The sequence below is a fragment of the Fringilla coelebs genome (genome assembly GCF_963513975.1).
Source record: "Fringilla coelebs genome assembly, chromosome: 4".
NCBI classification, from domain to species: domain Eukaryota; kingdom Metazoa; phylum Chordata; class Aves; order Passeriformes; family Fringillidae; genus Fringilla; species Fringilla coelebs.
The window spans coordinates 53930293-53947725 of NC_140032.1; the positions used below are offsets into that span (position 1 = coordinate 53930293).

A 17433-nucleotide genomic window follows, 5' to 3' on the forward strand; every position below is an offset into this window, starting at 1 on the left:
TCAGAAGAAGCTGTGTCTTGGAAGCGTTTCAAGTGATTCCAATCTGCTTGGACATCTGGTCAAAACTCTTCATTGTCTCCCCAGCTTGACAATAAGCAACTCAGAGCATTCCCTCTTCTTTGTTGTTGGTGTCTGCAAGCAAAGTGCTCACAGATTCTCAAAAATGTCTTACTACCTGTACCTTGCCCAGATAAGAGATGGTGGTAGAAACACAGGGAACAGAGAAACAGGTAAGCTAGGGTAAGAAATTCCTCTGGGTTAAATGCTAGCAGCTTGCAAGTCTGAGGGACAGATGAGCCAATTTCTTTGCACTGCCATGCTTGTTAATATCCACATCCACACTGAGGATGCGTGAGCATTGTGCAACCCAGAGCTGAAAATCAGAAGTGTGACATACAATGTTTCAATGCATAAGGCAGCTGAATATTCAATCAGACACTAAGAACGACCTAAATTTCACCTGTATAATCATTCTACTCTCTGAGTACTGAAAAGCCTTAATTCTTATAGGAAAGGAGCAGAGTTCTCTCCTTTTGGAGATCAATTTCACCAACACATTAAACCCTCTAACAAGGTGACACTAACAGCATTAGCACTTAGGGAAATGATTCAGCAGGCAAAAACTCTATAAAAATCTGCTACTGCCTTCAACAAGCACCACAAGAAAATCAGAAAAACATCATGGCCCAAACTGATCAGTCACCACCATTTTACTAAGGCACTGTACAAAAAGGAAGAAACAGTGGATCTACCAAATGCTCTGCCAAGATTTTTATACACTAATTAGTAAATTTCAGCTGACTCCCCACCTCCAATGGCACATCCCAAAGACATTTCTGCATATGGATATCATGGCTCTACTTCTAGGCTGTGATGAGCTTCATTATTTCAGTCCTGTAGAAGCAGCTGAATATTAAAACATGTCTAAGTGCTTTAAAGAAACTGGAAAAAGAGAAAACCAACGTGCAACAATCAAAATGCTTGCAACTGAAAGAGCACTATGAGAGAAGGTATCTTCCTCCCCTTATGAAAGTTTCTCCCTTTTTTTGTCAGCATAACTTCCAGGTCCTAGCTATTCACAGTTTTTATCAGTTAAATAGCAGTAAAACACCAGCTATTTAACCAGTAGCAGCACAAGCACACTCACCAGCTTTTCCAGAAAACATCATCCCCAGTGGAAGTGTGATTCTGCACTTGGAAACTGCTAACTGGGGAGGGGGAAATCATGATGTTTGTCAAGGCCTTTCTGCCCCTTCCCCTTTCCCTTAAAGCTCCCAAGAAGGACCCTCTGATTTCCTTCTGCCCACTTTCAACTCTGACCACCTAGGCATCCCACACTCCAGCAGTCACAGGAAACATCTGGAGCAGGATGAAGAAATCAGACTCTATAAACCACTTAAACTAAACACAGACTTTGCAAAGCTGTCGTGTGCTTTTTGAAAACATAATCTAACCAGCCAGCTAAAACTGCTCCTGTGGCTACACCACCTCTGCAGGCTGTGGTTTGTCAGCAGTAAAATCAGAGGGAGGTGCACAGGGAGGAGGTCAGAGCTCCTGGATAGTTTCAAGAACACACCTTGGTGACTCTACAGCCTCTGGCACGGCCAGGCAGATGAGACACACAACACGTAGACAGCTGGAACGGCCCTGCCTGACACCAGCCCTGCAATTTCACCTCCCTGCTCTTTGCAGAGCGTCTCTGAGAAGGCATTACATGCTTGCTGCATCTTGTGCTCGGATTATGTGACACTATCACCCACAAGGGTGTGAGAAATGCTGTGCTCTGCACCTGCACAGCACCAGACTACGAGAGCAAAGCCCATGGGGAGCCCACATCCCCACCATATGACAGCTATCCTCGCTACCTGCCTGCTGCTCTCACCTAAATGCAGCTGCACACCTCATGCTCAAACCTCTCTCAGCACGGGGAAAAACCTCTGAAGTATGGGGCAAGCAATGTTTACATCAAAATGTAACATCCTCTGACTTTCAACACCTTAAGTTTACCATATCCACCAAGAAGGCTGGGTTTTACAAGTCCAGTTTGCAAACCTTGAGGTCCTCCTTTCCTGAACTTGTTGAAAGGTGCTATGCTTGCAGCAGAAAGCAGAGCACTAGGAAGAAGCCTGATCAGAGAGACAGACAACAGCAGCACTGAAGCTGATAAGACTGATAATTTGGCTACAAGGGAGGAAATGTAAACAGAGAGTAGACTCACTGAACAAAAAGTAAGTGTGGGGGGAAGACAGCAAAGGACAGAGGACAGACCAAAGCAGGTGACACTCCCCCAGAACACAGCTGATCACAGCAGTGGGGTCCGTAGGTCAAGGCTGAGAAGTTCCAAGCAACAAAAGATTCTGCAGTTGCCTTTCATCCAGGGACACCAGTGATTCTTGATGGTTTACCTGCATGATACATGTGGTACTGCTCACTCATTTATTTAGCATGGCTACTTACAGTCTTAAAATCTGAGAGAGGCTGGCTCAGTTATTAACACTGCCTTCACTTTCTAAGGCTGTTTCTGGTCATGTCAAGGCAGGAATGCAAGAGTAAGAGGTGAGAGGCCACCGTGACATCCCAGGGTGTCCCATCACACAGGCTCTGCCAGCCACTCCCCCTCACAGCTGTGAGCAGACACCCACCCTGAGAAAGAAAAGCCCTTCCTCAGGCACAGACAGAAATCCCTCCCCACTTTGCTGCCTTTGTCTAGAGGACACAGCCTCTCTGAGGAGCTCTAGATGCAGACTGGCATGGGCACAGACAGCTGGAGCAGGCTCCTGGAAAGGGCTGCTCAAGCACAAGGGCTCCAGTCTGGCAAGCATCAGCTGGCAGAGGGAAGAATCCACCTTCAGACCCTGGAGGTAAACTAGTAAGGACAGTTCTTCCAAAGAAATAAAACACCATGAGTCGTTTTCCATAAGGAAAACTTATGTTCAGAAAACCCAAAGAGACCCGTTTTCCTCCTCAGGTTATGACAGAGAGCTGCAAAGGTGGTCATTCAGCCAGGCTTGCTGGCCAGCTGTGGCTGGTCCATGACTACTGAGCCACCCCCAAGGTGCAACATGTACACCCCAGCAAACCCCACAGCTCCAAGGCAGCAAGCCCAAGGTGGGCAGGATGCACTAAACCTTGGCATGACATACTGAGGATTGACACCAGAAGTGTAAAAGGGAATTAGAGAAATGGGTGCCTAGATGCCAGATTTGATGGGCTGGTACTACACACTGCAAAGCTGTGACATTTGAGAGTCTCACTTGTGGCAGGTCCAGGCTTTGATTAAGTAATACAATTTTCAAAAGCACTTGATTTGCTCCTCACTCTGTTCCATTTATTTCAATCCTGCAGTGGTCTGCATGGGAGCAAGACAAAGCCATATTTCTGAAAGGCCACACCTGCACAGTGCACACTCAGTAGAGCACCTCTGCCCTTGCTTTCAAGGGCATTCCCATCAGCTTCACAAATATTGCTCCAAAATATGTTACTGCTAACAAACATGGTGACTGGGAAAGGGGAGGCAAAGGATGCAGTCCTATCAAACATTAAAAAAAAATTAATTTTATCTACTGGGCATTCTGAGAAAGTATATGAGCATCTGTAGATTCCTTTTGGTAAGTTTTTATAGGCAGGCAGCTGTTTAAAAGGCAGGTCAGGTGTTGAGGAGAGTGAACATGTCTTACCAGCTCTTTTCAGCTACCAAAACCACTTGATTTCTGATAAGAAGTTTCACACAGAACTTCACACAGTTTCACTTTGGCAAAAAGTCTTATTTCCAATACAGCTTAAGGAAGAATATTGGGCTGTCTGAAGATAACTGAGTCAAAATCAACAGCCACCAAACTACTCAAATCTCCCCTAGAAGCTGTGACCTTCAGCCATACTTACCTAAACAAAGTCATCACTTTTCTCCAGCACAAACAACCATTCTGACTACAAAAAGGTTGGGGCATTCAAAAAAACTTGCATCTATCACCTCCAGCTTCTTCCCTGCCCTCTCCTTTAACTCAGCACACACAGCTACCCCACCCATTTTATCCTGAACACATCTTGCAGCTTCAGCACGGTTGCAGGAAAGGGGCCAGTCAGCAGTGCCACACACCGTGCCAAGGTCTCATGCTCCTTCCAAGCCAGCAGGCAGACAGGCTTTACTTCCTTGGCAGGCTTTTATTTCAGCAAGCCTCTGAAGAGTATGCATGGTACGGGAGTGACAAGTAACAGATACCACAGAGGTAAGTACAACTTCAGGTTGCCAAATTGCCCTACAAACCTCCAGTCAGAAGGTAAAAAGTTGGTCATTCCTACTGCAGCTCTGCTTTTTGAGGTAAAGAAGCATTAAAACTGTCTCTCATGTCCTCTGTAACAACAGATCACACTGATTGTAAAAAAAACTAGTATCTTGCTTCCCTGAGCTCATCCTTGTTTTTACCTCCCAGCAAAATGAAATCAAAAGAGGAATCTGGTGGTTCTAATAATACATGTGTATTTAGAGATGAGACTTCAGAGTTGCATTTGAGAACACCTTACAGCCATTTTAGGTGCCAAGTAGATTTCTCTACTGTCAAGAAATCAAATTTTTGCTTGTTTAGGCCCTCCTAAGAGCCATCTCTCTCCTCAGAGTAGGTTCTCCTAGTCCTACAGTCTCAGAAAATACTGGCACAAGTCAGTTCACATGATCAAGACCACACAAATTTTAAAACAGCCCCCACTATAAATATCTGGCATATTCAAATCCTTCAGCCAGCCAATTCAACACAGCACAGGCATATTTGAGGTATCTCAGGGAAAGCACTTCCTTTACTTCTCATTCAACCAAATACCAATTGTTTCTAAATTAGGTTAATTCTAAATTCTGACATCTAATTTTAAAATCATTCTGAAGCCCAGATGGCATCAATTCAGCTGAAATTGACTCTCCATAAAGCACATCCACTGCAGCCACTAGTGAAGGCACAGCAACCTGAAATAGCTCAGTCAGATCCTGTGATCTATCAAAGGAGCAAGAGGGATGAGTACAAATGAACATACTTGACTTCTGCAAGGGATGACCAGTTTAATTACCTTTTTTTTAAAAAAAACCAACATTTACAATGAGTGCTGAAACATAAAAACACACAGTTCTTTGTCTGCAACTAGCTCATGACAAACACAAGCCCTGCCACCGCTCCTCCAGAGCTACCAGGGCCTCGTGGCTGACTCCTCACCCACCGGGAAGAGGCTAAAACAGGAAGATCCACACACACTGTCCTTCCAAGCAGGTGGCACATCTGAATTCTCAGCTGTTCCAGGGCTTATGATTAACAAGCATGCTGCCCTGACCTGAACACCGAGCTCTCTGCTGCTGTAATCCTGCGCTGAGGCTCAGGACGAGTGCACTAACATCTGAAAAGAAAGGCCCCTCCATTCAGAGAAATCCAGAAGATGTGGATCACCTAGGTTGGTTGGTTGGTTTGTTTTGGTGGTGTTTTTTTCCTGCTTTTTGAAAGAGAATGACCATTATGATGTTATCTTTATCAGCAGCTATGAGCAGATAGATTCCACAATGCACAGAAAGGCAGCGCTCCCCTGCAAATTTGCATCCGGACAAGGAATTTTGTAAAAAAAAAAATCATAGCTTTTTCTGCAGTATCTTACCAAACAAAACATCTGAGGCAAATTTGGCTTGAGACATTGTTCTGTAACTCTCTTGAGACATTAGCTACCAAAGCCCAGGTTTTCTAACCAGAAGTCAAATGAAGTCCAAATAACTTGAACAGATCAGATCTCTACAGCTGAAAACAAGTTTCACATCTCAGACTGGAGCAGGTTTTGAAAGCTTTATAAACTACTAACAACCAGGTAGTTGTTTCACACTCTCTAACTCCACACAGAGCCCAAAAGAGCCTTTACCTTAGGTACCTCAGCCTGTCTTTCATTCTCCAGCATGCAGACTCAGGTAAAACACTTATCTAAGAATCATCAAAGGGAGCCAAGACATCATGGCAGACCTGAAGAAAATCAATCCAAGAGAAATTACAGGACTGAAAAAGGCAAGATTTAGATACACTTACGAAGAATAATTTTTTTTTCCTAAAACTACTGCAGTACAAAATTATTGTTTCCCATTAGAGACATACTGTATATTACCATCTGATAAATTTCAGGAAATCAATACAAACTCAGACTAATTTTGCAAAACAGCAGGTTCAATACTTCACTACCAAAACTGCCAAGTTGCTTCTCCTAAAACATGGTCAGAGACTCTGGAGACTTCAAGGGCATAAGAACACGAGTGAGAATTAGGGCAGGTCAGACAGAAGATTTATTAATCATGGTCATGGTGAGAGAACGCTGGAACAGCATTCCTTCGCATCCCTGCCAAGTGATTGCAGAGACACAAAGTACAGAATGATTCTGAGAGGAAAAGGAAAAAAAAGAGGTGAGGAAAAACGATCAGGTGAGTGTAAACAAAGCCAGATATCCACCCCTAAGAGGGGTAGACTCTTCAAATACCTTGCTAATCGCCATGAAGAAAAAATGAATTGGTAAGCATCGTGACAATGTGAGAAAATGGCTTGTGGTAGAGCCACGGGAGTGCCACACCTGGTATCACCTTGGTATAGTCAAAAGGAGAGTCTGAAACACTTAGAAGCAGTTAGCATTTAGTCAAAAGGCATGTTATTTTAGGCTAAGCTTCTTAGGCATCCTAAATATTAATTTTAGCATCTCAATGTAAAATCCAGAGGAAAGGGCAATTCCAGAAAATAAACCTCTACTGACTTATGCTCTTTCAGTGGCATGCACTCCCCCAGTAATTTCTGTTCCCTGTAGAGAGGGATAAGAATCACTTTGCCAGCTGCTATCCCCCTCTCCACATTACTTCCACAAGGTCAGCAGATGTGACCATAAACACAGCTTTTAATTAACACGTTTTCTTTCATTTCAAAAGGTGCCCTCTAAAGGGCTCCTCCAAGAGGAATTGCTGAAACAATTCTGCACCACCGTTTGACATTTTCATGTCAAACATGAGCAGCATGAATGAGAAGCAAAATTGAATAGTGAGAAATAAAAGGGAGTTTCCTCTCAGGGAAGACCTAGTGGGAAAAGTGCATAATATATGGCTCTAAACAGATATTCACTATATGCATTTTGCTGTATTAACATTTGAATAATATGATAAATGTAGTCGTGTAGTTAAATGGTGACTTTTGTAGTTAAAATAGAAACTATGCTATGTAGGGTATTTTTTTTTTTTTAGAAAGGACTTGCAGTGAGATAGCAGCCACAGGACACCTAAATCTTTCAGAGAAAAGGAATTTATTGCCCTCTTATCAGAAGAAACTAACTCCTTCCCACCTCGAAGGCACTGTTAGGATTAGGAAGAAGAAGTTGACATGACCAGACCGCATCCTTTGTTTGAACGGAATTTACATATCATGTGTGAAGTCTATGAATATGCAACTGGCTGTTGTTTTTAAGGGTTAATCCTCTGTTAATGGGTGTCCTTTTTCGGGCTTATGCTGCCCAGAAAAAGGTACCCGGACATCAGTAACTCTTTGTTTCTGCTGTCTCATATTGTCCTAATTCAAATTGTCCAAGTTATTATTACTCTAATTGTATTACTATTTTTATAACCATTTTATTACTATTAAACCTTTAAAATCTTAAAAAAACAAGAAATTGGCATTTTTCATACCTAGGCAGCAGGAAGGGGATCACTCCACCCCTAGGAAATCAGTGCAGCCTTCACAAGGCTCAAAACCCCCTGCACATTTTTCTCTCTCTGTGTTACTCTCAAACACAACCAAGGCACTCTGTGAAGCCCTGGAAAGCATTTCTGAAGTCCAGAGAAGGTTTCCCAGGGGCTGCCTGAAAGGGACAATCAGTATTGTGCCACAGCCTCCTACATCAGGAGATGGAGCTCACTTCCAGAGCTGGGCAGAGGTCCCACTTGCAGCTGCCCTCGCAGGCTTGACAGGACCAAACCACAGGGCAGGAAAACCAAGAGACCTCAGCCCACACTGCCCTGTCCAGCAGAGGCTGGAGAGATGCAGCTCCAGGACTCCCAGATCCTGGCATTTCTCCCATTCTCTAGTGCAGACTCCTCCTGAGAGTCTTCTCTACCATTTCCAAGAGCTCAGGACCCTGGGTCCCACACACGCATCTTCATCACCTATCAGGCACGGCTTCATTCACAGGCCCACAACAATGGAAAACAGAAGAGAGCATCTTCAACAGGCCTTTCTACACAGAAGGTGTAAGGCTTATACCATCTTATCCCATGCAGAGGAAGTGGGGGTGAAAGAGGAAGGCTTGATTCTTCTCGTTCCCATTTGCAAATGAAAACTAAGAAATTCAGTTCCCAGTGCTGCAAGACAAAGCACAGAGGAGTGTATGATGGGGCTCTCCCCCACTTTACTGTTACCATAAAGGCTGCTGTGACTGCTCACTGTAAGCTAAAAAGAGCAGCTGCTCCTTGCTTTACAGCACCCTCCCACCTGCCCCAGCCAGCAGAAATCCCACTGGAGCCACAGCCAGTAATGCTATGTTGGAACACCATTTCTCTGGGGTGGCCACAGGCTCCTCAGAGAGCAGCACTGCAGAACCTTTTTCAGAAAAAAAATAAACCTGTCGGATAACTACAGGTTTGTGGTTTCACATGTTGGTGACAGACCCTAATTTAAGGGGTAGAAGAAGGGCAATTGGGATCAAGCACAAAGAACCTTTCATTTCTATTTCAGAAGCTCAGACTGGCCCTCTTCTACTGGTCTAGCTGAAAGCAGGATTACCTAGGAGAGAGAGGTCTACACTTCAGCATTCAGGATTCATGAAGTCCATTTCCAGCTCTGATCTACTTGCTGTGAATCCTCCCTCTTCACCAGCAGCTTACACTTGCTTCATTTGATGGGTATAACAGCAGCATAGCCCAAAGATGTTTCACAGAGTATCTTTGCAGCACTCAAAACAGTACTGAATTTCTGGGGCCTCTGCACTAGTCTTGAGCTAGCTGGGTGATCTGCAGGATGAAACATCCTCAGCAGTTTGAGTTGAATATTCACTAGGCTTGGCGTCCTTTTACCAAGCATCTCATTTATTTCAGGGCCTAAATTTACAATTCCTCAGAAGATGTGCACAGAGAGGACTTCAGCACTCCTGCTATTCCCAATCTCTTTCAGTAATTGCCTAGAAACTACTTCTAGGAAAAGGCAGATTCAAGGTGAACTCCTCTAATCCGGCACCCTGGTCATCCAGCATCCAACACCTGCCAACTCGTTTTGAGACAGAGAGACAAAAGACACTGACAGAGGAAAGGAGCAATAGGTCAGTCAGGTCAGATCAGTACATACTGCATGGGGAACTGAGGATATTTTGCATACACCCTCTCTCTCTATCATGCAATAATAGGTGACACTAGAGAAGACCCAAGCCCTACAGAGAGCAGCCTGCAGTTTGAGGAATTTTTGCTCTCATTACCCACAGCACAGGACTTTTATATTATGGAAACAGAAATACCTGTATCTTTTTCACATGCCAAAACCGAGAAGTTAATGGAAGGTAAACTGGAAAGCCAACATTCAAAAGAGTCCAGAAGAAAGGCTTCAGGGTTTCTTCCAATAACAACTTACAATTAAAGCACTCCTTCACCCTGAGAAGGAGAGGCAGTAGCTGCCTCAGTTCAGCACTCATGAGTTCTGTCCATCAGAAGACAATGAAGAAGATGCAGCGTGAGCCTGGGGAACACAACACTAAAGTGACCTTCCTTCAGACTAAGAAAGTAAAAAGGAGTGAAGACACAAGTTGACAAGGGATTCTGAAAGGAGGAAACAAAATTTACAAACCCTCTTGGCCAAACACAAATTTGTTCTCCTCAAATCTACTCAACACAGACCCCTTGTACTCTTTGGTGTAAATGAGAAAATTGCCAGCAACAGCTGAATAAGAGTGGGCATAACAATGCAGTGCAATTGGAAAGACAAAGCAGAAGACACTCGTGACTCACGGGCCTCTCCTCCTTCTTATAAAGAGACAACATAATGCCAGATAACAAAATCTGCCCTGAGACCATCTGTGCTTGCCTCTGTTTTGATGCATTTCCCAGGCAAAGTGAGCAGACCTGTCTCCTCACCCGTGCTGCTCAGCTTTAGCTTTCCAGAGCCAGCTAGTGTTACTCAGCATCACCACTGTGTTATGTGACATGATTATCAGCTCTGCTGGCTGCTCCAGCTCTACAGCAATCAGCACAAAGCAGCTTTCATAATGTTCTCAGCCCACCAGCATCAAGACAGTTTGAAGTGTGTATAAAAAGCAGACTCACCTGGCTTGCTTCCTTCACAGTCATGCCCCAGTTGACCTTTGGTGTTCAGGCCACAGGTATACACCTCTCCATCTTCCAACAGGAACACAGAGTGGTTTCCTCCACATGCCACCTCCTTGACATTTCTGTCGTGGATGAACCCATACACCTGTGGTTCAGGAATGATGACCTGGAGGTTGCTACCTATCCCAGGCTGTCCATAAGACGAGTAGCCCCAGCATAGCATTTTCTCTCTTTTCAGCAAATCATGTATCCTTCCTGGGCAAGAGAGACAGGGAAATGAGTGTGAATGAAGCAAGTACATCACAAATGATCCTACAGAGATCCAGCTGTTCATAGCAGGAGGTGGAAGCAACCAGAAAAGGCATTTCCTGCACGACTGTCAGGTTTGTGAACTGTCAGTAAACCATTACACAGACAAAGAGTAATCAAGACAGCTCAGCTGTGGTACTGAATCAGCACCTTCATGCCTTGGCCATCTCCATCTGCGAGGCAGTGGAAATGTTCTGAAACCCAAGAGACTGAGCTCTTACACTGCAAAATTACTCTGCTTCAAAAACCAAATATCAAACTATGCCCCAAACCAACTGTAATGCTATTCAGACTAACAGGTCCAAATCTGAACTTTTGGAGTGTCATATTAGAGACCACTTCTACATAGATCTTTAAAAATTACGTCCAAGGTGGTTAGACCAGCCCTGAACAGAATAACACAGGTATTTGTGGTGTAGTGGCCAATGCAGAAATGTGTTATTTCTGATAAAAACAGATGAAAGAGTACTTTGCTCAACTGAACACAGTCTTGCAACCCAAATTTGTGCATGCACACACACACACACTGAACTTGAGTCACACACTGAAGCACACACGCAGCCCTGAATTGCAGCAAGAATTACACAAGAAGCAGCAGCTCACGTGGAGCAGCACATTGACAGCTTGGCCCTGACAGCAATGGACAGGTCACGTTGCTGCAACTTGCCAGCAGTCAGGAGTTATCTTCTGTGCACTGCTCAGTGAAAGTCAGGGATTTCAGAGTGGGGTAACTCGGGAAGGGAAAAAATATAGCAATATAAAAGGAATTACTAGGCTTGAACTTGATAAAGACAACAGGATGCTAATGCATAAAAGCTGGAGGAAGAAAACAGTATTCAATAAGAAGCACATGAAAAATTTTAGTAATACTCCTTTATTTGTTTGTGTTTTGTGTGTGGTGTTTTTTTTTGTTTTTGTTTTTTTTTTTTTTTTTTTTTGCAAAAGGAAGGAGAAATATAAGAAAATGAAAGATCTGAGACATCAAGTCTTAGGACACACCATGCCAAGTTTTAGCTAAGGCAATTTGCAGCAGCAGCATTTACTAACATAGCACAAGATAGAAAAGCAAAGGGTAACCCCTGAAGTGCTAAAGATTCCTTCTCGCACTCTGAGCAGACAGGAAACACATGCATTTGGTTTGTTTCCAAAACCTGGTGCTAATTCAAGCTCTAGGCATTAGCAATAAAGCCTTTCCTAATCTAAGCCCTAAGACACGGGTGTTCATCTCTTACCCTTTGCCTGTCAGTTGTGGTCACTTCCACTGAGGCACGACTGAGCTGGAATGGGAAGGGAGAGGATTGGATTTTCCAGTCAGTACTTCATCAGTGGTGCAATTTCATACCACAAACTGTTTCCTAGGATCTCTTATTAGGTGCTTTAAAGCAATGCAGGACCCCGTTTATCTCTAGCAGTGCTTTTTCCTTCGCAGCATAATTCAACTCGTTCACACCCACATGTGCTTATCACTGGCCAGCTCCAAAGCACACAGAGGAAAGAGCAGGAGCCTTTAACAAGGCTCTGCCTGGTTAGAAAAGCAGGAGCATACAAGGTTCTGGTGAAATCAGTCACGGTGTACACTCTGTGTTTGGTTGCCCTAAGCACAAAAGCCTGATGGAAGACACCCTCTATGCTGGCTACACTAAGAATAGGAATGCCGTGGGACACAAGAAAATTGAAGTGTGTGCATGTGCTTTAAATGTGCTTTAAACAGCTACATTTAGAGCGAACTTCATGTTCTATCACACCACCAAAAAAACCCCAAACTAAAAATGCATGAGCAACACCCTGGAGGTGGCAGGGAATCGTTTCAAAACTAACACTGGAAAGGCAGAAATCTGGGACTGCCATTTCTCTCAGCCTGGGGAGCTGTGTGTTACAAAGACACAAGCAGCACTCCTGAAGAGCCAAGGATCACTAACCTGCTAGGATAAATAGATACTGCCTCTAAGGTGAAAAGATTTCACCAGTATACGACTTGAACTACAATGACATTGTACCACATGAGCTAAATATTAATTTGGGATACCTTCTAAAAGGGTACCTCAACAGTCTGCTCCCTACAGACTACAGTCATCTTCCCTCGTGCTAGTTTCTTTTAGCATTTTAAAAATGCTAAAAATACATTAATTGCTTTCCTTGCGTTCATATTCCACACAAGAATTTGCTGCTAATGGGCAAAGGAATATGATGTGATTGGTAAGAGATGGGTTTTTCTTCCAGTTAAGACACTACTACTGAAACAGGAGGAGTTCAAACTCCCAGTAATCCATATAAACACTAGGGTGATATTTCAGAGTTCAACCCTCCGTTCATGCTACAGGCCAGATTTTCTGAAGCTCTTCATATTTAACTATCCCTATACCAGATATAGAAAATCTGGTTTTCACTAGTTTTTTAAAAATCATCTCTATGGACTATGCCATATCTACCTACCCCCATCTTCCAACATTTTGCCAATAAATCTCTGTGCAGCTCAGTTTCACAGAAACAGACCTAGACTTTCCAATGGAGAGGAGAACAAAAAACACAGCCACTCACAATTTGAGTGTACAGGCACAGCTAAATATTTCAAATGGCCTGGTGAATTTACTTATACTGAAGACATTTTTTAAACCACAACTTTAAGACTGCTCTTTTCTCTCCCTAAAAAAAAAACAACACTGGAGGTCTTAAAACATTGTAAGTTCGAGTAGGAGCTGTATCCTGAAACACAAGGAGACTTTAAATAACAATTTCACACTCTGTTTCCAATCCGGTTAAGGCAGTTACTCTTCTCTGACAGCAGCAGAGGAAGTAAAAGTGCCTGTGCCACTGCAAGCTACCTCTACAAACTGCATACCTTCCTCATACTAAAACAATGACATAAGTTTCTAGTGTAGGCAAGCACTAACAGACACGTGCCTGCACATACACATGTATACAATTAATATATTATTTATATTCACTTATCTGAAATTTTATATAAGTGATTAATATTCCTAGTGCCCAGCTCAACAGACCTTAAAAAAACCGAATTTTTATCTTCACAGGGCAAACCCTTAGGGGAGAGAGGGTTTTTCTTAAATGCATCAGGGATTAAAGTTCAGAGTTCCTTTTAAAAATTGGATTGCAAAAAGCACAAGAACTGCAATACCCAACCACATAACCTATTCCTGCTCTTCAGAAATCCCAACACAGCCAGCTGGGTATTCATGTTTCAGAGATACGAACAGATGCAATGCAGTAAAGCCAGGCATTTGCAGAGATTCCCCACACATAAAAAGGAGAGGGGAAGATATAACACCACATCCTCAGACCCTGACATTCCAGGAATAATTCATCATCAAAACGAAGCGAAGGATGTACATAGCACAGCTAGAGCTAGGAAAACCTCACACTGTGAGGAATATTTTGAGGAAATCTATTGTGGGTGGAAGACTCACCCTCTGCTATAATAAGGTTCTGCTGACATACTAAGCATATATCCTTTGGTGAAAAAACAGCCCCCGTGGTTTGGTAAAATAATAACGCTGCATGTACGATCATGACAGGATGTATTTTGTCTTTTTTCTTTTCCTCTCTCTTTTAAAAAGCTCTCATGTCATGCAGAGTCTCTCCTCAAAACCACACAAACATATTCTAAAGCCATTTCCACTCTGCGCCCTTTCTGGGGAAGTCACCTAGGTAAATATCAAGATTGCAACAAACAACACTCAAGGCTCAATGCTCTCTAAACAAAGAGATCTGCCAACTGGCAGGGCATGAATAAACAAGTTTTTCCTTCCCTCTTGTTTGTGAGATTTCAGATAACGAATGTGTTTCTTCTACCAGCACTGCTCAACAATGACGAATTTACTGCCTCTTTCTGCCACCAAGCCTCCAAGCCCACTTTCTTCTTCCTTTTGCCTCCGTTTCAGGCCAACTCAATGTCCAATGTAAAGCAGGTTACAGAGCAAGAGAGTACAAGGTGTACCAGCAAATGAGTTAAAGCACGAGCAGAGTATTTCCACTGCACAGCCGCATACCCTCAGATGGAGATGCCCCCACAGAAAACATATAAAAAGAGATACCTAAAATCAAACACGACAACCCCCCCGCCATCACCTCCATTTTGCAATCCCAGTAAAAACACCGCTCGCTCCCTGCCTTCACCCCGGACACCCCGGGCTTCTGGCGGCCGCTTCCCACGCCCAGAGCGGCGCTTCCCGGCGGGCACACACCGACCCCGGAGCGGCAGCAGCCCCGTGCCCACCCCGCAGCCAGGTGATGCTGCAGCAGCAGCGGCGGTGCCGAGCGGCTCCTGCCGCAGCCCCGCGGCCGCCCCGGGCTGGGGACGCGCGTCCTGCGCCGGGGGCTCCGCCGCGCCCGAGCCCCGGCTCCCCTACGCATAGCCTCGGTACCGGGAGCGGCAGCGGCCGCACCGCGGGGCCGAGCTGTCCTTCCCCGGCACTCACCGCCGCCAGCCCCGCCGCTGCCGCCGCGGCGACGAGGAAGTCCCGGCCCCGCTGCCGCCGCCGCTGCCGCCGCCGGGAGTGACGCGCGGCGCGGCCAATGCGCAGGGCGGGCCCGGCCCCCGGCGGGCGCGGGGAGGGCCGGGAAGCTCCTCTCCCCGGGGAGGGCCGGGAAGCTCCTTTCCCCGGGGCCGGGGCACGGCGGGGGCTCGGCGCTCCTGGCGGGGGCTCGGCGCTCCTGGCCTGCCCAGCCGTGCTGGAATGGCGCGGGCGGAGCGCTAGGGACAGGCGGCCCCCGCCCGCCGGGCTGCGGGGCTTTAGCCTTGCAGGTCGCTCGCCGCTCTAAACACAGCAGAAACCGACGGGCCAAGTTAAGCGCATTCCAGAATTTAAGCTGTTCTAAATGAAGGTCTCAAGGGAAAGGCTGCTTTCCAGTGTTTGAAAATGCGTTAAGCACGAGATGTCACTTGCTCATAACAGTAGTCAGTTTCTTTCCCCCTAGCCTGTTTCTTCTTCCTTTCATGTGGCCTCTGGTCACCTGGTAGGCTCATTTGTTTAGGAGCTCAAATGCTCAAATTTTCTAGAAAGTTTCAACCTCAAAGAAGGTTTCTTGTCAAAATCTCCGTGTAGAGAGAGTTAAAAAAAAAAAAAGAAAGAAGAAGGGAAAAAAAAAAAAAAAAGAGGCCAATGAGCAAGCAATTATGTAACTCCCAAGTACTGATTTTCTGGTTTTAGTGCTGTGGTAAAGAAGTACGATTCGTGCTGACAAAATTGAAACAGTTATCAATATTGATACAGTAATTAATAGTTGGAAATAATAAAACAGTTAAAAGGAGTAATGCCAAGAAAGAAAGGGAGAGGAGGGGTTCCACCCCCCTCCCCCCCTTCCTGCAGAAGTTCAAGGCAGGAAAAAGCAAGAGATAACAGTTACTAAAAATTAACAGAAAGAAAGGAAAATCTGGTTGGGTCCCAAGAAAATGTTAATTATATGAGATTTATTGCTTTGATGCTTAAATATATTATGATGTTAGTTTTGGCTTACATTATACTAGCTTGGTGTGCATGTGTAACCCAAAGGTGAATTAAAGGACATCGAGGAAGAGGAGAGGCCTTCATCAGTGCCGACCCCCAAAGAGTGGTGCGACCACCTAAAAGAGCAGTGAAGCATGCGCGGTGAAGGTGGGGATGAGGGCGGAGATAGAAGTGTGATGAACGAAAATGCTTATGCGCTATTATTGGAACCAAATTATCCCTTATTTTAACCAAATTATATTGCCAATATTTAAAGTGTATCCGAATTTCTATATTTTACGCCACTCAATTAAAATTGCTGCTACCTTTAATATTGTTTGGGGGGGTTTTTTGATGGGATAATTGGGCAAATATAACAGTGACATCTATTAGAAAAAGACTGTGCTCCACAAGAGCAATGCACAAGCTGGATCCCATTCAGACCACCAAAATGACAGTCCATGTTTGGAGCAAACCTCAGACAGATGTTTGCAAGGGCTCAGTATGGGGGGAAGGAGTCCCTAAGGTATGTCCAGTGCCCCTAAGTATTTGTGGCCCTTACGCTGCATCTCTGGCAGCTTGCAGTGTTTGTGCATTTAGCAGAAAATGTGTGACAGGTCAGACACCTGTATTTGTGTGGATCATGTGTGTTTAGAGTAAATAGCTTCTCCAATATAAAATTATACCTGTCATGTATCATCTTTGGCTTAACCAGTGTTACAATCAGCTTCTAGAATAACTGAAACATACATAGAGGAAAACATACTTTTCTGTGTTTGTGTTTGTTTCTCTTTTGTTTATTTCATCGTCTGGAGACCTCTGCAAAATAGATAATTTCCCTTTACACTCAGTTTCCTCTGTTTCTGATTTCGTAGTCAAGGAGAGGAAGGTACACACACAAACAAAAACAAACAAACAAAAAAAAAGAAAATGACAGAGAAAAGCCTGGAATTTGTCTGAGGGAGCCAGGAGTCTTGCTGAAACCAATTTTTAATTGGTTACATTTCAGCTTCCTGGAGAATTTTCCTGGAGAACTTTCAAGGCTGTTCTTGCACTTGTCTACTACAGGTGATGCTCAGCTCAGATGAGTGGCCTAAAAAAATGCTGCTGCAGGTTCAATATACTTTTGAACTCACAGCTGAATGTGATGCTTACTCATCTTATATTCTCCTGCATATTGTATAACAGGCACTTCCTGAGAAAATGTAGACACAATCCAGTGTCCAAATTAATTTCAGAAAATCAGAGAGAGGAGTGCACTACTCTGAAAGTCTTTATGTAATGTGTGTGTATATATATATACACACATATATATAAAAGCAGAGATTATTTAAGGACAGCTTATAAATAGCCTTGAAAGTGACTCTGGGCTTTAATCTCCCATGTGATGTT

The 17433-nt window shown here is 44.3% G+C and overlaps 1 protein-coding gene across 3 annotated transcripts in view; it reads right to left on the bottom strand.

Moving 5' to 3' along the window:
* The window catches only part of HERC3 (HECT and RLD domain containing E3 ubiquitin protein ligase 3), a 44431-nt gene extending 29335 nt beyond the window's left edge, over positions 1–15096 (bottom strand). Inside the window, exons 1-2 of one of the 3 annotated variants that reach the window (XM_084204879.1) lie at positions 15034–15096; positions 10289–10546 (exon numbers count right to left, since the gene is read on the bottom strand). In XM_084204879.1, coding sequence (XP_084061005.1) covers positions 10289–10514 — 226 coding nt within the window. In that variant the 5' untranslated portion in view covers positions 10515–10546; positions 15034–15096. Of the gene's footprint in view, positions 1–10288; positions 10547–11832; positions 11840–14979; positions 14999–15033 lie in introns of those variants that run through there. The other 2 variants (XM_084204880.1, XM_084204881.1) reach the window with 2 other exon arrangements.
* Between the last annotated feature and the right edge of the window lie 2337 nt (positions 15097–17433).